Source organism: Corvus cornix, chromosome 7 (genome assembly GCF_000738735.6).
Source record: "Corvus cornix cornix isolate S_Up_H32 chromosome 7, ASM73873v5, whole genome shotgun sequence".
NCBI lineage: Eukaryota > Metazoa > Chordata > Aves > Passeriformes > Corvidae > Corvus > Corvus cornix.
Window position 1 is genome coordinate 26,741,919 of NC_046337.1, and position 21,004 is coordinate 26,762,922.

Genomic DNA, 21,004 nt, shown 5'->3' on the forward strand with positions numbered 1-21,004 from the left:
TGGTAGTACTCAGGCCTCTAGATGGGACCACTATTTTGGAAAGTATTTAGTTAAACAAGAACTTTTTTAACAAGACAGTCCAGAGCTATGTACACACACTCCCAGAATATTTTCACTTGCCCTCAGTGTGCTTTCACTGAAAAGGTATGGTAAGCCTCAGACCTGGAAGGTCCCCCTCAGTCCCTAAGGAAAGAAGGAGGATGCTAGCTCCATTCTTTCAGAAAACCAGTCGGTTTCACATATTAACCCAAATATTGTTAATTTTGATCTGAGAACTACAAGGGTAGCTTTTTAAAAATTAATTGTCCTGACTTTAAAAGAAGAGCTAGAGCTTGAATTGGCATGCTCTTTCCAGGGCTCCAAAGACCCCATGTCTCTGCCCTGCATGGATGCTTTTTCACATCTCTTACAGGCTGAAGTGAGGAGGGGACGTGGCAGTGCAAGGGGAAGGAGATGTCATAGCAGAATTTGCTCGCCTTGTAAAGCAAATAAGGATGAAGAGAAGGTCTTGCACATGGTTTCCTTGTGCAGCTTGTGTGGTCCTGGTCAAACATTAACTCATTGCTTTTGGCTGATTTCATCACAGGGATGAAGTCCAAAGGTTCCTGCAGGAGAGAGGACTGACATTCCTGATGGACTTCTGGTCTTTCTGAGGAGGGGCAGGAAGATAGTGAAGGAGGGGAAATATCCTTCTCTCTGAAAGCTGCCAGAGCATAGGGCTGGGTGTGGAATGCTCTGGGGAGTCTCAGGCAGGGGGTTTAGGCCCATGAACTCCACCACAGCTCAGTGCTGCAATCTCTAATCATCAAATCCAGATTCAAGGAGCGGCAGAAGCTCCTTAGCTGGTGCACTGGAAGAAATAACCAAGAGCAAGAACCATGCCTGCTCCTACATCCACTGGTGTGAAAACCCTTGTAACATGGGAAAAATCCTGCCCTTCCAGCCCCTCAGTGGTCCCCTCAGTCCACCTGGGAGATGCCTCCCTCACTTAGAGTTCAAGGCCCTGACCTTGGACTCTTTTGGCAGAAGGCAGCCACACAGTAGGCAGCTCCTCCTGCAAGCCTCCCAGGAGCTCTGTATCCAAGGGTGCCTCAAAGCCACAGTAAGCTCCCCTGGGAGCACCATTAAAAGTCTAGGAATTTGTGGCTTTCCAAAAACACGAGATTTACCTGGGAATCCAAACCCCCAGAGACCCTCCTGGCTGAGATCTGGGAACCGTAAGTATCATATTTTCTTATATTTGGATGACTTTAACCAGCAGAGAAGTATTTTTAAGAAAACTATCACTCTTTCAAAGATTGCCTTACCCATGGTACCGTACCCACCAGAAGGCAAATTAAAAAGGATGAGTAACATTTTTTTAGTGTTTATTGAGAGTTGCCTTTATACAGGAGGGACTGGTGCTCTGATGCAGTCACAAGTGAACCCAAATAAACCCTGCTCAAGTGTCAACAAGCAATTCAACTCAATGGATTTAAATTATAACATCATTACACATCAATAATAAATTAAGACTATTGCCCAGTAGTTGCAGATAATTAAAAAAAAAATCCTTGTCAAAAGTAAAAAAAACCAAAACAACAATGCAAACACAAGAACAATGAAACATACATAATGATGTTGCAAATAAGTTAACAGAGTAGCACACACACATAATGGTATTCCAAAAACTCGGGGTGCACTGCCAGCAATGCTAAAATTCACTGAAAGTGGTGCAGGTGAGCTGGTGCTCTGGCAGGAGGGAAAGCCCAGGCTGCCAGGGACCACATCAGCCACTGTGCTCTGCTGCTCACACCTGACTTTCCCTGGCTTTTAACTGCCTCAGCTGAAGTTGATTTGGAAGCTGCCTTTATCACTTAATACTTAATTTTGCTCATGAATTCTTACTTTTGCTTACCTCAAGTATAGCAGGGACTTGCTATCACTAAGGTAACTTGCTATCACAGGTATTGATTAAAAATCAGCCTGAAAGCACAGTTTAATATAAGCAAAATCAACTTGGCAGACAAGTGCATAAGCAAAACTGAATCAACAATTCCTTTTTCCACCAAAACAATGCTGTGTATTCAAGGATTTATATTGGTTTAACATGTGGACTAGACAGGAATAAATAAACAACTGAGCCACTGACACTTGTGCACAAAGTCTAATACACTTTGGTCCTACACAGCTGATAGCTCTCCAGACCTAGATATCTCTGATGCTGACCACAAGTGGCATCTTTGCAATTTGGATTAACGACGACCCTAAGAAATTTGGGTGAAATTGGCATTTTAAGATATGACTCAAGCCATCATGGCCACACCAGGTTTTTCAGGTAAAGAAGGACTTTGCACATTATTATCCAGACTGTCTCCTCACTGTATTGCTAAACTGCAGTAACAGCACTGCTGTTGTCAAATGGGATTCCTGCTACTGGTGTCAAATGTGGACTTGTAAGATCACGGTCACTATGGACACGTGGCCCAGGCTGACACGTGCCACATACTTTAGCAAATAATGCTAAAATTTCATTAACCTTCTCTCTAAGGTAAGGACGACCAAACCCTCACTGGGTCAGCCTTCTGGGAGCCAGGCTGCATTAAAATTGAGCTTTGAGGAAATGTCTTCACTCCCACAGCACTGGACCCTGCTGTGCAAGTGAGAAGGCAGCACTGTATGGGAGTCCCTGCCCACGTGGTGTGGACTGGCCAGGGGTTCCAGGAGGAGCAAAACTGCATGTGACCTGACCCTGTTTTAATTCCCTGTACTTGACATTATTATATGCACTGCTTCTGAAGGTCTTGCACAACTGCAATCTCGGGCTAAGCAGCCCAGTGAGTCTCAAAAATACACATACTAAGAACCAATACCATCTCCACGCTATCCTCTCTCATAATGCCCTCACAAGGCATAGATAGTAAACAAATTTTATGGTTACCATTCCTAGCAAGATGGAAACTGTTATGAGCAAGGGTTTCAAGCTCCAATGCCAAACATGTTGCACCATGGCAGAGCATTTCTAAAAAAATTACTCACTTCTCAAAATTTAAGGCACCAAAATGAGCAAAAGTGAGGAGTTCCCACACAGCATGGTGTCTTCAGAGCTGGTACATGCAGCCTGTAGAGCTCACTTCATGAGGGCAGAACAAGCAAACTGATTACTCAGCTGCCCCTGCAAAGAGCAGGCACAGCGACAGGAGAGTTTCAGTTTAAGTCTACAAGTTAATCCAACAGCAGATGCAATCAGAAAATCCAAAACAGGAAGAGAGACGCTAATATACAGTACTGTAAGGCACTCCTACTGGGAAGGGAAAATTGGAAGGCAAATTATGAAGGAGAGAATGATTGGACTCAACCGGTTCAAAAAGCTACACAATGAGCTATGAAGCTCCAAGTCTGGCTATAGGCTCAGTACTGTGAGTAAGGACAGGGACACAGTGGAGAGAGAGGGGAGACTGGCTTGCAGCTGAGCAGCAGAAAAAAAATGAGAAGATTGTGATGATTATTCAATTAATTTCTTTTATACAGATCAAGAGTCAGCTGCAATCCAGGCAGTGACCTTGAGAAGCCTAGGAAATTCGGTGGCTTCTGTTGCTAGAAAGCAAAATTCAACTGGGCAGCTTCCCCATTTCATTGTAAACAGACATCCTCTGCTCTTCTACAAAATCTTTCAGGACATTATCATCAATCCATTATAATACACACACTATCCCAATAATAAGAGAAGCCTTGACAAGAGGAGCTCTAGAGATACCCTGATGATTCACTCCTAACGGGGCCATCAGAGCCTGTGAAGTACTGTGAAAAACTTAAGTTCCTCACCAAAAAGTATCTTCCCTCACACCTGCCAATTCTTATCAATCCCAGCAGTGAGCTCATATTGATATGTCCCAGCCAGGATGTTTTGTCACATCATGAACCCATCATTTTCCACCACATAAGACAGACAAAATAAACCCCCCCAAAAAAATAGGAAGATTCCTACACAAGCAATACAAATTTCTCTCTTCATAGATTGATAATAAAGAAAGAGCTGCAGTTTGCATCCCCTAGGTAGGCCCATCTTCCCATTAAAGGAAAGGTAGATGGTCAGCTTAAAGAGGAAAAGACTTGAATAAGGATCTCTATAGTGCCCTAGATTAAAATAATACCAGGCTAACAAATATAAGTACCTGTAGAGTGTGAAGCTATAGTCCACTGCAGTGAAGCATCCTATTTCTACATTGGTAAGTTCTGTACAAATGCTAAAGCAGTAACTGCATAACAGATCAATTCCTCCTCAGTCAGCTATGAAAGCATCTTCTCTTTGAAGAAGACAAACAGCATATTTTATTATTGATTCACAATGAAATAGCATTGTTCCAATTTATTTCATGCGTGGGTAGGACAAGACTGGAAGTACTAATACATAATTTCACCTGGGGTGGGGGTGGGGTGCAGACAGAGTCGTGCAATCTGCAAAGACCCCAGGAACTTTACCGGCTGATGCTCATCCAGAAGGCTGCAGAGCAGAGCCACGTGCAGGCTGTGGGCTGCAGAACGGGCAGGGAGTAGCAGTGGGGACCAGCACGGAGCACTGTTAGTACAGCAGAGACAACCATGCAAGGGTACAGCGCTGTCTGAAACCCAAACCACCTGCAGAACCCCAGGCTGAGGCTCCTGCTTGCAGATGGCTCCTGCAAGAAAATCGACTGAGGGCAGAATTAAGCCTTTCATTATGCTTACAAAAATTGGTGACAGAATACTTTATCTTACCCATTCATGAGGAATAACTATTTTTAGATAGGAGCTAGGCATCCCTGAGAGGACATAATCTTTCACATTACAGCCTGCTCCTAGAGCTACTGTGAAAGTTTTCCAAAGTAGAAATGAATGTCTATTCATTTTAGGAACTAGCTGGTTTACAACAACATTGGATTTTAAAGCAAATAACATGATCTGTATTGTACAGTATCCTTCTACATAAAGCTCTGGGCACTGACAGAATATCATAACATGCTTTTGCTCTATGCTATTGGTAATGGCAGTGGTTTCAGACCCATGGCTAATTTCAGCAGTTTTGCCAACATCATACTATTTTTATCCTGTAAATCTCTGTTAGCGAAGAAACTGTTCTGTAATACCTGTACAAACCCAGAGCGACTCCCATGATGTCTATGTTGTTATTCCAGAATTCAATTCCAGTATCCAACCACCCACATGACTGGTACTTTGGAGATAGGCCATCTGTCAAAGTAACTAATAGTTTGCAGTGTCTGAACCTTGATTCCTTGACTCCATATGGTTTTTGACAGTGCACTCAAGCAGCCTTCTCTAAGCTGAGCTGGACATGAACAGCACTGTGAGGTATCATAAATACCAGAGCATGGTGATATGAAAACACCACCATTTTTTCTTTAATGACCAAACATTATGTCTACAGATAATTCAAAATAGTATCTGCCAGATTCTGACACTTTCAGAGCTACTGGCTTTGCCACAGGAGTAATTGTAGTGACACAAGCTGAACAACATGGGAGCGTTCTGTTTATTCAGCCAGTACCAGTGCAGTTCCTGTTTGCCTGACTAATTCTACAATACTTCCCCAGTGTTTGCATTTCTGAACACACAGGGAATTCTTTGCATGGGAATGGATTTGCAAGGAACATTATACCTTTAAGGGTGATAGCCAAAAGCAACTCATTTCACATGAGGAACAGTGAGCTGAGACAGAGACACCACTGTGTATGGGAAGTATTAATTTTAGTGACAAAGGTTCATGATTCATCAAGTTTATTAAGTATGGGAATCCCTACAGCACTTTGCCAAGAACATGGAAAAACCCTCACTTCCTTCTAAAGAATCCCAATGAAAGAAGGATTTCTGGAAAGGAAAGGCACTGGTTGTCTAATGTGTACAGATATAAACATGCTTCTATGTATATAGTAGTTGCACTCAAATTTGAGAAAGCTCAGATTAAGTTACTTTTTCTTTGACTGGCAGCTGGAAAAGGTAACCACTTACATTCCAGTACAAGGCAACTCATTGTAGCATTTTACCTTTTAATGTAAGCATGATGTACCCTGTTCTTTTATTTAAAATACTTCAGCAATTAGTGAGATGCTTCGACAATCAAAACTGCTTTCTGCCTTGAATACAACAGTCTGCAGATTATATAGGAAGCAAAAATCAGTATTCTGTATTTTCACAAACCTATGTGAGAGGAGAGGAAAAAGACACATGCAACTGGCATTATTCTCCTGAAACCATTATTTGCTTTCTGTATATAAATGTGTGTGTGTATACATATATGAATGCTTTCATATGTATGTAATACACATATCACTGCAGGGGGTGAAAAAGAGTTAAGAATGTGAAATGGGGGAAGACAATCTAACTGCTCATTGAAGGTGAACTCGCCATGAATTAAACATACTGCCAGTAACGACACACACCTCCCCAGTTAAATCCATCATGTACTTTCCTTTACAAAATAATTTACTGTGTTTAATACTTCCCTGTGTTCCAGGTGTGTGCAGCAGAATCATACCTCGAGGAACTTCACTCTCCACCATGGAAGAAGTCATTACAGAACTATAAATGCCTTGGAGCTCAAAGAGAATGCAGGACACAAGTTGCACATGAAAACAGCAAACTAGTGTTTCACAATTTTGGAGGTACTTTCTAACTAAAATGGGCAAGACCACTTTCCTGACTATCAGTTTAACAGGCTCAGATTAGAAAAACATTTAAAGTAAACTTCATGAAATAAAAAGAAAACCAATGTGAACATTTAAAATGCCTTAAAGTTTCAGACTGGAAGGAGGAGAACCAACATCACGTTACTACGGATGAGGACACGGCCTCCCATAAATCAAGAGTGACCAGTGTAAATCTCAACGGACTTCAGTGACAGAGCTGAACTGATATTCCCAGCCTGAACAAAAAGAATAGCAAGTCCCATGCTTATCTGAATATGAAGTAGTTCACTGGGGTGGTTATAAATGTATAAACATAACTGAAGGAATTATTCTGCATCTTACGTTTGTAAGCACCCCGAGTAAAGTTTGATCGGAGATCCTTTCTCCTTGGCAAGGAGATCCTCTAAAATGTAAATGTACTGATCCTTTAAGATAGTTCTCTGAAAACATGAGGAAATGGAACCACATGCCCATAACAGAAGGGGACAGTGGATTTAAATTAATTCCTGCTCTATTGGGTTCTGTGAAACACCTCACCAGAACCCCTGCCAAGGCTACTAATAAATAAATAATACATATAAATAAGTAGATGATTCATCAATTCTAAATGAACAACATAAAAAATAATGCAGTCATGGCAGCAAGTATTTTCTGCCTTGAGATAAAGTCTTCTCCAGAGGTGGAAAAGAAAGTTGGGTACTTAATTAGCTAGACCTAAAGCATTTCACGTAAACCACATTTTGTATGAGAGCTAACGGCTGGACTTCAGTGCAGTTCCGCCATTGGTATTTCAAAGCCAACAAGGCTTTATGGCCACTTTGGCAGCTCTTGTTCACAGATGAAGAAGGTCAGGTAGTATTTTTCAAAAAAATTTCTGCCTGTCTAAGCTGAGAATTTGCTTGAGCTGGCAGCTGGGAGAGGGATTCTCTTCAGGCTGGCCACTGCCTCAAGGAACTCATGTGTTCTGATACGACAATTCAAACATGTTGCAAGACTCTTCAAAGTTCTCGTCCATATTCAGCTGCCTCCAGAAGGATTTCTGCTTCTTCTGCAATTCTTTACGCACACACTTGGGGCATGGTACAGCCTTCACTTTGCACTCAGAGTGGAAGACAGCACCACAGCTTTCACACCTGCAAACACAAATCAGTGTCAAAATTGAATCACAAAATAGGACCAGAGCATGCAACAGGCTTCACGTGGGCTGAGGGCAGTAGGTATGCCTTGAAATCATTCTGGGAGCTCAAAGAGCATTATGCTTCATAAGAGTGGCATTGTAAAATACACTGGCATGCCCACACCTCTGCTGGTGTAAAGCTACTCAGGACCACTAAAATAAGTTGACTTGCATCCATTTTGCAGTTGCTGAGAATCTGTCCCAGCACTTCTACTTCACAAACAAATTTTTAGAAGGATTAAAACTTACCTTCTTAGTAACTAGTATTCAGGTCTATCACTGAAAAGACATCAACTTTGTTTTATGAAAGACAAGTCTTGCTTTGATTTGTAAATGAGGAGTAACAATATTATTTTCCAATACGGTATATTTTAGCATTTGCAGAAACGGAGTCTGTGATTTGCAACAGTCATGATATGACATATTCCTCACTGAAGCTCCAGTGGTCAGCTGTTCTGGAAAGAGTAAAGAACAGTCCACTGCAACAGCAGGAGAAGCTGTCATTTCACAAAGTGGAAAATGATACAGAAGTAGGTGATATTGTCTGCTCTGTGTCCTGTGGAAGACTGGACTAGATCAACACAACTGATCTATGTTGATCAATTGATCAACACACTGAGCTATGCTTCTGGCATTCAAAGCTGTGCTATTCTGTTCTCAAATGTGACATTAAGACTTCAAACAAATCAACTGCTCAAACAAGATGACTGGTTTACTTTCAGGGCACTGTGAGGCAATGAACTTAATGTCACAGCAGATCAAGCCCCAGTTGCAGATGGATGTTGAGCAATGAAGTATCTGGCAATCCTGAGTGGGCTACAACTAAACAATTGGACATTCTCAGCCTTTCAATGCAAATAACTATCTGTAGTGATGAGTTAAGTTGCTACAGCTTTGTAACCAAAGGAAAAAGTAAAAGGAGGACTGTCAGAGGTGAAACGTCTTAGATTTCAGTTGGATAATCAAATAATAAAAGCAACAAAACATCAAACTTTAGAGCAATTCTGAAACTCAAATAAGGGATTTCTGGTCACCCTTGGTGATTCTGTAAGACATCTTGAAATGCCTTGCACTTTTTTTCCCCTTTCTTGTAGCTATTGTATATGAGAGTCCAAGTGTCCATTGTTATAACTTTAGTGGGGTTTTTTGTTGGTTTGCTTTGAACCTATTTTTCATAGAAGTAAGGTTCTTGTCTTCAAGACTGTGAAGAAAAATTGAAACCATGAAGAAACCCCCAAAAATTGAGAAGCCATAATGCCAACTACAGTATTGGGCATGCGGTTTGACAATACTGAGAGAAGTCCATAAGCTAACAGAACCTGTTAGCTTATCAGCTGCATCTCACCTGTAACTTTTAAAAAAACTGTTCTTGGTCTGGCTGCACTTGAAGTTTTATGCATGGGTCCAAACACGGCCTAAATTTTAGTAACTGCAGAGCTTTGAGAAGGCTGTGCAGAGATTTAAGGAGGCGCATTTCTAACTAGCATAAACTGATAACTCAAATATGAGTAAGAAAAGGAAGGTGAATGAGGCTAAGTATAAAGCAGTGTATCTACTGGCTTCCATGCTCTCTTGCAGTAAAACTTGACTGTTGTATTTCTCAGTCCAGCTACAGAGTCTAAATCTGGTTTTGAATCAAGAAACCAGCTCGCACAGAGCCATTTACAATTTCTGAGCTCAGAGAGTGTGTGTTATTGCCCTTATTCACTGAAGCACATGAACACATGCTTAGGACTCATATCCCAGTGATTTCTTTGCGATTAACGATCTGCCTTCCATTAAGTGTGCTTACGTGCTTTGCTGGGTTGGGATCTCCACAAACAGACACACTAATGGGCAAAGAAGAGACAGAAGACAGCAGTGTCTTTAAAACTTTACACCACTCTGAACTGACACTAATGGCGATTTTATCAAGCTAATTCTCCCTTGTTAGTCAGCAGTTTACAGTGCCCTGGAAGTTGCTAGAGGGTAATGATTGATGAGGAGTGTAATTTTGAGCTCTCGCATCGCCACTCCCTATGCTAGCCCAATATTTCTCTACAGCAGGCATGGAAATGACAAAACCTATCAGAAGTTGCTGCTGAAATGGATTGAGCAGGATGAGAGAGGAGCCAGCACACCTGCTCTCTCAAGTCAAAGGCAATCAGCAGAGCAAACAAAGACTGATGGTGTTCAAATTAATATGAATTCATTTTTCAGAAATAAGCTCAGTGGAAAAGATTAACAAACATTTTTCCCATCGTTCAGAATCAAAACAGAGAGAAAAACTGTCTGAACTGTTATTCATTAGAGCTGGTGCAGTAGCTGAAGCTCTGCCCAGGACCCCACACTGTCAGGCACTAAGCAGAGGCAGAGCAGCCAGCCAGCCAGCCCTGAGCTCACAGTCACTGCACCAGCACCCACTGCTGCCATGGTTGGTCCATTCTGGTGCCCCCACCCCTGATTGCTGCTCTGAAGACTTATTTTCTGCCTTCTCTGGTGAAGGCTGAGCCCAGGGGTGCTCAGCCAAGGGGTGCAGATGACAACAAAGCAGCAGCCTGGAGGAAGGGTGCTCTGACTTGGAGAACAAAGCTGCCTCTAGCTCTGCACGGGAACAAGTAGAGAGGACACCGATATCAGCCTTCACTGCATGCTTGTGTCCCCCTCACTGACAAAAAAGGTCACCAGGGCAGGGGGGCAATGTTGATCTTGCTCTGCTTTTGTGACAACTGGCAAGTTACTCTTTTTAAAGTGGTGGAGCTATACAACCCCAAGCCACCTACACACCTTTATTTTTCCTCATATCAAATACAGTCAGTCTTAACTGCCCCTGGAATGCCGACTGGTTGACCATTTCTAATCTCACTGCGAGAAATTCTCCAGTGATACCAAAAACTGCACCAACATTATATTCCTTTTTAGAGTATTACAAACAGATTGCTTCCTAGATAATCTTGAGATCGAATTTTATCTCCATATGTGAATTTCATGGGGTTTTTTGTTGTTTTCAAGCCTCAATATATATAAAAATTATTTTCTCTGGAGGAATAAAATATATTTTGTAGCCTATAAAAGGCTCACTTAATAGTTCACTACACTTACTTATCTTTTCCTTAACCCTTGTTGTTGTCATAAGTAATTCACAATTCAGGTGCTATTTCTGAATCCTGACTTATTCTTTGTCTAGAGGCCAAGAAGTCCCTACATCCTTTGTGAGAATGCTATTCACCACTGATAATAAGCTGATGAGCCCATAGCCATTCAGGCCTTTCATGTTTCCTTCTTTAATGAATGATATTGTGACACTGCACATTAATAGCATCTTGCTATTTTTCAATCCGTATTTGAAGACTTAGTGAACAGTGCATGTTGTTTTCACGCAGACTTGTAGTCTTCTAAGAAGGCAGGTGAAATAGCTTCCTCTCTATTTTGGTGTTTTCTCTTTTTTTCCCCTCTTTCCCGACCTAACTCAGTTTCTGTTGAGACTTTAGGGGGTGTTTTATGTTTTAAGGAAGTTTTACTTGTGCAGAGTAAAAAAAAAATGCAGAGAATTATTCAATCCTCTAAACAATTTCTATTGCACTGGGAAGTGTAAGAGAAAGGGCAAAGCTCTCCACAGCCAGACAGGCATTATAATGCTCTTATTATTATCATTACTAGTTACAAAAGAAAAGCCTTTCTACATTAAAAGCATATAATCATTCCTTGTATGCTGAGAAAATGCCAATGTTAGTATCTCCCATTAAGTCTGGGCATTTGAAACATATCAATATTTAGTAAATTGTAAATTTTGGCATGTTCTTCTCATGCTTCCCACCTATTTTTCACAGGATTATGGCTCAAGTAATTCTAGATGCTGCACGACCAATTGATTATGCTCATGTTTCTCCTCTGTACTGCACCATCTTTAAGTGCCCCTGAGCAGAATCAGGTGCCCGAAGTGGTGGGTACAACACAAAGAGGCCTCAAAGACCTTTCACCTTAAACAGACAAAATAAAGCAGGGGTGATCAACAGGTGGCCCAGGATGTCATCTGACAGACAGGGTTTTTGTCTTCTAGGAACCTTACTGGCTGACAGACTTACCAGTGGGACTGTGTCGGGATAAAGCTGCTGGAACCAAGAAGGTTTATTAGGATGCCTTCAGTCCCATGCACATGGGCTGTACCTAACTGGCTGTACCAGGTATACCACCATTCCCACCTCACAACGGGAAGCAAGAGGTGAACTGGCTTGGCTCAAGGTCAGCCAGGGGCTCCTAGCAGACCTGAGAAGGGCAAAGAGCTCCCCTGTCTCACTGCAGTGCCATATTCACCCACCACCCCTTCTTTTGTAATTTTATATATTAGCTTTCATTTTTTCATTTAAAAAATTCACTTCCCTTGTGCCAGACCTTGCACACATTTGGTCAAGTGAGTAATCCCTTGAAATGAACTTCAGCACGGATTGATTTAGGGCCAAACCCTTCACTGACTAAATTCTTCAATATCTTCTTTCCCACCATGCAGAGTAAAAACAGGATTAAATGAGGTTGTTCATTATGTTTTCCTTAGATGATGCTAAACCTTCACCAAGCATCCAAAACACTAAATCACCTGTAACTTGCCTATTAAAAAACTCAGAAGAGCAAACCACACTAGCTGAAGTAAGCATTGCCTGGGGATTCCAGCATGATTACCATCCCACACTACACATACCTGCCTGTCTGCAAGTATTTCTGAATTGTTCAGCTGTGACTATCACAGACGGGCCCTTCAAAAATCTGAGCCTTTAGCAGAACACAAAGAAAAGGAAAAAGGACTAGCCTGTGTTCACTTACAACACAAAAAAAGCCCCAAAGGCAATCAATGCCTGACACACACGTGCAGCAATATTATTCCAGTTGCCTAGAAACCAATGCAAGGAGCCTGCCTAGGGAGGGATGCCCACATAGTAAATGAATGGAAGAAAGCTGGCACTAACATGACATTGATTTGTCCCTATAAGGAGCTTGTTACGGTAATACCTTGTATGACAGACACGGCCTCTACTAGACATAGCTACGGGGTTTTTTATATACTGTACTTAAAAACTGTTAATACTTTTCAGACTTGGTTTTGAAAACTTTGCCTCTGAAGCAGAAAACAAGGAAGAGCCCACTACCCAGTCCCTCAAGTTATTATATATCTGAAATTCACTCTAAATTATTAATTCAGTGTTCAGGGAACTGGTCGTGATTCAAAGCACAGTCATAGTTTTCCTTTCCATCCACCTGCTCATCAGAAAGGGGTCACCCTTGATAAGCCAGCAGAGCCTGAAGACACTCCTTGTTTATAATGGCATGACTGGGTCCCGGGCTGGCCCCGGAGGGTACAGAAACAACAGAAAGCAGCTGATGTGCTGGGGGAACCAACGCAGAGGGATGAGCTGCTTAGAGAGGGCAGCCAGCAAGGGGTGTACAGTGACCACCAGACTGCACTGGTGGGACTCACCAAGTACAGCACCCATGGCTTGCACCTCCAGAGCAGCTGCAGGGACCAGTCTAAACACACATGGTGTCTGTGAACACCACCACCCCTGCTGCTCTAGTAATGCCACCCCAGGATGGCCAAAGGACACACCACCCAGCATGAAAACTGCTGGACCGGGGTCTGTTCCCTTTTATGCAGCATGGGCTAGACTGAGATGCTGAAGAAGCACTGAAGAAGCAGGGAAGATGGGTGAATAAACCCCCATCCTGGCTCACCCATCTGTGCCATCTCATGCCCCTCATCCTGTCATGCCAGCACCCACTGCCAAGGTCAACTGCATCCAGCAGATGTGCAAAGTGCTCAGAGATATTAATGCCTCACAAGTGAGGGGAAAAGTGGGAAGCTCTGGAGGGGAGGGAAAACCACCAGTGCTGCTCCAGGGAAGGGGAGCTTCAGTGTCAACTCTTCCATTGTTACATCCAGAGAAATGGCAAAGCAGGCCTTCATTTTGGGTGCTCACAGAACAACTTGCTACAGGCCAGGGCTGAACAAGAACAGCTTGATTTAACTACCTGCTCTCCTCCTACAGGGGTGTGCACAGGCTGAGATATTGCACTGGACATAGCAGCAGGAGCAATGGGATCCTGCAGCTCCCAGAGCCCTCTTGGCAAAGCTGTGTCACTCCTGATTATGGAGGGAAGCCTGTCCTCAGCTTCTTCCCAGCTGTGGGTTCAGGGATTTATGCTATATTATCTACATATATTTCCATACTTGCATCCAAGCAGGAGAACTAAGGACTGACTATTGACCTCAGTACTGTGCTCGGCGAGTTAAGCTCAGAGATATCCCAAGCCAAGTAATGTGACCTGTAAACAGCAGTTCCTAAGAAATCAGTGAAGGGACACTAAAATCAGTATTAAAACTTTTAATTTGAAACTCATGAGATTACACGTCCGCCAGTGGAGTTGAGTTACTCTGGAGCACAGAAAAGCCCTACACATGATAGATCCATTACTTGAAAAGCACTGGAGAGGCTGAAATGCCACAGAAATTCAGGTGTTTACATTGCTCAGGCACATATCCTCTGCCTCCACAACTGCCACACCACAAACTGCACTGCACCCCTCTACCTCTCCTATTATTAACAAACTGTATTCACAAAGTGGGGGTTGAAGATTTAAAAGCAGAGTCTGACAATACTACTAACAGTAATATTAACATATTGCCCTCCACTATTATAATTTGATTCTATCACTTTGTATTTTTCTGTAAGTCTCAAGTCCAAAAATCCTGTGACTAAGCCAGGATTTTGCTTTTCATAAAAGAAAACACTTTACAACTCTGCATTAAGGTTGAAGACATGCCTACCTGGATCCAAGGTGGAAGAAAGAAACTTAACATTTAAAGAAGTAAAGTACATATATAAACAACAAATTCATAAGGTGATCTTAGAATTTCTGAGCACTTAAGAGTTGACAGTGTTGGCTTTAATGGGCTAAAAAGCTTCAAGGAACCATATTTGGGAGACAAAGAAGTCTATCTTGCATGAGAAAGAAGAAGAAAGAATTAAAAGGTCTTGACTGGCAAGTTGGAAATATCTAGAGTGAAAAAGAAGGCACAGTAAGGAAGCTGCAAAATAGAAAGTGTAAGCAAGATAGTTGCCATGTCCAGCCAGCAGGGAAGAGCACAAGGCAACACTGCAGAGACTTTCCTACTTGAAATAAGTATCTGCCTTTAGGCTGAACATTCTAGTTAAAAACCACTCTGACAGGAGGCAAGTAAAACCGACCTTTAAAGCTAATTCAGTTGCAAAAGACAATACTTGATGGAAAAGCTGGTATATTTGATTGTTTTCTTTTTACATAAACAAACAAAAATAAGACAATCTGGGCCAGAAGATTTTGATCAGTTTTGACAGATTCAATAAATTAAATTACCAAGAGAACTTAACATCTACTCAGGTGCCCACACTTCCTCAGAGAAGTGCTGAGCAGATCACTTCAGAGTGCTTTGAACTAGCTATCAGCATCCGATAAGCTAAGCTCTTTCAAAAATTAGGTACTAAACTACTGGCACAACTCAGATGAGCCTGGGTTGGGGAGAGGCTTTCTAGCATAAGACAAACCAATCAAAGCAAGAGGGAAAATTATGTACTTTGAGTGATGCCTTTGACCTGTGCCAAGTTATTTCCTGCAAATGCTGTACAGTACATATTTCAGTCTCTCCCCCTAGTATCTATCTTTAACGTTCTCCCAAATGCTCAAAGTTGCATTTGCCCAGTGACACAGCATCCATAACACAGTAAGCCATAACCTTGCAAAGACTTTGGCATGCACAGCCCCAGAGCCTTTATTAAGACTTGTCACTATGTGCAAAGTACATTCACAGGTCTTATCAGGATGGTGGCCAAAGATTATGGAGGCATCCAAGCTGGTTGATATAGTCAAGCCTGTTCTGTGGCAAGTCTATTTTAAACTTGGGTCTTCTGGTTTGTATCTTAAAAGGTCTACATGTCTTAACTGAGCAGCAGAACAAATTAACTTAGTAAAGTGAAAACAATTTAGCCTTGATAAATGAATATGAACACAAAAGAGCAACTCTCCATGGTTTACATACATCCACAGTCAGCACATAAAAGGAAAGGAATGGACTAAATTGTTCTTAACAACCAAGTAACTTTACCAGCAAAACACAACAAATTTAATTGCCTGTGAAAGTAATCACTAGGATGATGACACTCAGGTAAGACCAAAACTTTATCAACTGGGTAACAGAAAATAATCTTATCATAGCCATTAATTAAATTAATGAATAGCCAATTATTAAATGCTTAATTAACTGATGGGACAGAACACACGTTTTAATGAATTATATTCTCATTCCAAAGGTAATTTTCTCAGTATTCCTTAAGATTTAAAAACTGTTAAAAATTGTTCTAAGTAATAAAACAAATACAGCCACTATTATAGGCAGCTGTGCGGCTACACAGACTTCACTTCTGTTGTTTGGTTGTTGGGTTTTTTTTTAATTTTAGGAGAAAGAAACAAAAACTCTTCCCCACATTAGTGAAGAACAAGCAAAATCAGCAACTTGAGGGGAAGTGCCTGCTTGCTAATAGGCAACGATAGCTCTAACAAGCCAATTTACAGCCAAGGATATTTAAAGTCATTGCACAACACTTGTAAATATAAAGTAAGTGATATAATATGGTAATTTTATATGTTTACTCACTAAATTTAAGCCCAGGGCAAATTTAATACAAGAAATAAAATAGGAGGTGGATGCTCAGTTTGTTTAAGTTGCCAGAGCTCCAGCAAAAGCAGAGCTGTGAGAGTTCACATTAGGTGAAAATTTGGTCCATGAAATGTGCAATTAATTCAGGAGGCTTTAAATATAGTTCTCATGATTTAAAGGCCTTCAAAAACATGGTGAAATGGTGAAATTTTGAAAGAACCCTGATTAAGTATTATATAAATACGGGTAAGACAGGTAAGAGGGAAATGAGGGACAGAAGAATCAAACTGACTGGAAGAGGCATCAAAAGGATGGGACAATTTTTAAGAAATTGTCTAACTACTGAATAACAGCTTTCATTAAGATCTGTGCAGAATGGCCACCTCCCAAGAAAAGCCAGAGAAAGGACATATCATTAGAAAGCTTATGACTTTGTGAGCCCACCCTTACATTCAGGGCAGCAAACTGTTGCGCTGTATTGTTGAGCGGGATGTAAAGAGCCTGCCAAGCACAGCCCACAGACCCACTAATTAAGTGAACTAATTGTGTTTGTTTTGGAACCGTTTGCCAACAAAGGAATGTGTCACACTGATTAGCGAGAGAAGGGTATGCAATATATGTGTATTCAAACCCTGAGGAGTGCATAACCCAGGTATTCACTCTGTTTGCCCAAGGACTGACAAAAATGACTCTCAAGCAAACAACCAGACCAAAGAGAAACTCCAGCCCTCAAGAGGGGCCCTCTTTTTCTCTCAGCTGTACCTATCTAAAGAATACCCATCCTTCATAAATTCCTGTCGAACACTGCGCCAGAAACTGCTGAGAATATTTTGGAGAGAAACAATCTCTTCACCTCAAAGCTGATCTAAGAGGCCATGAGAATGGAAAGATAACAGCCAACTGAGAGCCACCTTGGAATTGTAATGGCCACTCTGACAGCTGTCACTCTTCTCTCCAAAGAGCAAAAAAAGTCAGGGAGGTAGCCAAAAAACCAAATGCCAGCTCAACACAGACATACATACACACATACACACACACACACACACACAAAAGCAGGCTTCACTTTTCAAACATGCAGCAGAGAGCTGAAGTCTGCAAAAGCTGTCATGCACCAGCTTTTGAATATTTCTAACCTAAGAGCCCAGTTTGCTGGTAGAGTTAACAGCTCAAAAGTGAACAATCATTCAAATGCAAAAAGAAAAACATGGTCTTTGGAGTTCAGCAGCTCTTTCCTCTTTAACTCACCAGCTTCAGCCAGGGTACCTGGCAGTCCAGTACTGTGTACAGAATATGAATACTCTGCTGTAGATAGCAATTCCAGAAAACCAGGACAGAGGAAAGGGAGTTGTAGTCAATTATCTCTGTACACTGTGGACTCAGAATAGTACAACTAAATCACAAATTTGAGCTGTTTACTCAGAGCTCTGACAAGGAAAGCTGAACACATCATTAGAATTTTCAGGTGTAATTGCAAGTCTTCACATGAACCTTTTGGACTCGCCATTCCATTTGCTGCAGGTTACCCTGTACATCTCCCTATTTCTAAGTAGCCTCCTCACCTTACGCTTGTCTTTGTAGCAGTCTGTACACCTGCTTCAGAAAACTCTTGCATCTTCAAGAGATGGAAACAAACACAAAACCCCTCCACCTGGCCTTCTCCCTCATTGCTTTGGAGCTGATGGAGCTGTGTAAGCTCTTCTGTTGGCATAACTTGCCTCCAGAGCAAAAATATGGAACTGAAATAATCTGGTTAGCTCCACATAGGTGCATGTGTAGTACTGAGATGAGAAAACGAACTAGGAAGGGAAATAAAAAATGCTGGGGATAAAAACAAGGTTCGCTTATCAGGAATACAAAAGGAGTAAGCAGAATGACAAAATAAGAAAGAGAAATATTGGAGAACCTTGCATGCTGATTGTGTTTTAATTAAAACCATTAACAAAGACCACTGTCTTTGGCATGACATCAACCATAACTTCACATTTGTGAAACATGAACCAAAGTCCTTTCTGGCTTCTAATTCACATAAAAACGGGCTAGAGCAGCTTCTGTTGCCTTGAGCTGCTGACAAATTCTATTTGATTCCAGAAGGTTTTAAACTCTGTATTTGCAAGGTATGTCTGATCTCAGCTGAAGGGTGGGGAACCATACACACAATAATGTTTTTGTGACTAAAAATCCCCCAGACAAATCAAATTTTAAAGTAAACTTGCCTTCCCAAATGTTCCTTCACATTCTCATTAATCTTTTGGGAGTATCTTCAATTGCCTTTTATGCAGTCTCAACAGACATCTTATGTTTTATGCCACCTTAGTCTTTCTTTTTAACTCAGCCTATCTCATCATGCACCCTAGATACATTCTTTCTTTAAAATTGTTTATAGAGCTCAGCTGTACACCTTGTTTAGCTTTTATCCACTGCTTTGTCAATACATTTTTTAGAATAAGACTCTGGAAAAACAATGTGCAAACAATCTTTGAAACTCAGATCAGACTGAAAATCCCTTAAGAGTAATCCTTGGTTACTTGTAATTTAACATCTTTGTGCATGCAAGGGAATCAGATTCTTAACAAACCCTTTTAATCGGCTGGTCCCAATTGTTTCCAAAAGTGGGTCCTTGATTTTTTCCCCCTTTCAAATGAACACTTTAGAGAACAAATTACAATGACTGTATTTCAAACAGTCCAAAAAATACTTATCTGTGGAGGAATGATGTGCTCTCAGATATACTGTCTTTATGTTAAGGATGGAAAAAAATGTATCTCCTTTATTCAAAATCCAAGACACTACTGAAAAAGAGTAGTAACACTGCTGTGTTGCCAAGTCTGCTTTGGCTTCCTGTATTTTGCTTCTAGGTTTTCCATGTGACTCCTGTCCCTGACCTGGCATCCAGTACTCGACATGATGTGAAATAAAGTTTCTTTTGTTTAGTTTAGGACTGGCATACACTTATACTAACTTTGTAGCCACCTGAGAAGAGCAATGTCATTAAAAAACCAACTTGCATACACAGGCACAGAGGAATAAGCAGATAGAGAGCAGAGCACTAGCCATAACATTTCATGGGAAAGACACTTCAGAATAGATGGTCATTGCTTTATAATGGATGATCCCAGTACATTATGGGCCCAGTGGCACCAGAGAACAGAAAGATGTCTGTGATAACTCCAGAGAAGTCATTTGGCTTTTCAGGACACTTTGCAAACTCAGAAGAACTTTGTATAAATCACACTGTGTGATGACATTGGGGACTCTTCCCTTTTTGAACAGCTATTCTGAGACTTATAGGGCTTTGGGAAGTAGCACTTCTCATTTGTTTCCGTGTCTGTTCATGGTGGCCTCCCTGGAACAGTGATCTACTCTAGCTGCCTAGAAATGTGCATTAGCAGAATCTAGTCCCTAATTCTTTAAATAAAAGGTCACGAGGCTGAGAATCCTCAAGGCTTTAACACTCAAATCAAATGTATGACTGACATTACCACATTGGAGTACCTGCTTGTAGAAATGTCCTCAAAGGGGTAAAGGATTTCTCCATTGTTGCAAATCTCACAGATGAAACCCTTTTGGCTACAAAGGCTGCAGCTGTACACATGAGAGGTGGCAAACTTGATCACCTTCCCCAAGAAAGGAGCCAGCTTTCCTTCAATAACCTGGAATGAGAAGACAATATTGAATGAACCCCCCCTAGAAATAACCAGAATGCCCTGAAGGACTGAGATAGTATTTATTACTACAGAAATACAGCTACGTGCTGTTGGTTAAAACAATAGGAAAGTTACTTCCCAACAATTATAGCTCCATGGAAACACAAGTGATAATAGTAGTCAATGATCCAACAATGATCTGAACATGAAAAGTAACTTACTATCACTTTCTAAGTTTCTACATGGCAATAATATAAAACATTAGTAGTCATTTTAAGTACAACGATGCATTCATACAATAAGGTACAAAGAAGTAAATAGGAAAGGAGTTTAAGGCTTCCACATTATCTCTGACAGCTACAAACACTGCCTTACAATTTTCCCTTCTTTTTACTTTTTATGCACGTATTGCAGTTTTGTTTTTGTTTCTTTTCCTCCAAAGTACAAGTTTCTTGCATGTATTTTGTGAACAGAGTCCTGGCTTTAGTCCTTTAGTAGGACTGTGGTTCCCATTGAAAACCATTCAAATATAATGTTCTGCTCCTTGCCAAAATGAGTAACTTCTTAGCTAAAGTCTTGAAGAGGAACTGTTTTTGTTGTTTTGGGTTTTTTTTTACCTTTACTGCCCAGTTCTCAAATCAAGAAGTCCCAGAGAATCCTGCTAGACCATTAGAAGTGATTAGCACTCCTTGTGTTGGTGTGGAAAAAATGGCCAAGCCATATACATTAAACTGCTAATCACAACACTCATCTAAATTTGTGACTTGGAGACAATGCCCCAATAAGGGGTGCTATTCAGGCAAAATACTTTCCATTCAGATCAAACTTCTAGAGACTTTAAGGAATTCTGCTGCTGTAG

General features: G+C 41.2%; 1 protein-coding gene across 5 annotated transcripts in view; it reads right to left on the reverse strand.

Annotated features, from left to right (window-relative positions):
• Positions 1 to 1,350: 1,350 nt before the first annotated feature.
• PLEKHM3 (pleckstrin homology domain containing M3) overlaps positions 1,351 to 21,004 on the reverse strand; it is an 85,041-nt gene continuing 65,387 nt past the window's right edge. For all 5 annotated transcript variants that reach the window (XM_019290566.2, XM_039555103.1, XM_010406637.3 and 2 more), the window contains 2 exons: positions 19,994 to 20,151; positions 1,351 to 7,795 (listed from right to left, as the gene is read on the reverse strand). In XM_019290566.2, the coding sequence (XP_019146111.1) occupies positions 7,618 to 7,795; positions 19,994 to 20,151 (336 nt within the window). In that variant the 3' untranslated portion in view covers positions 1,351 to 7,617. The remainder of the gene's footprint in view (positions 7,796 to 19,993; positions 20,152 to 21,004) is intronic.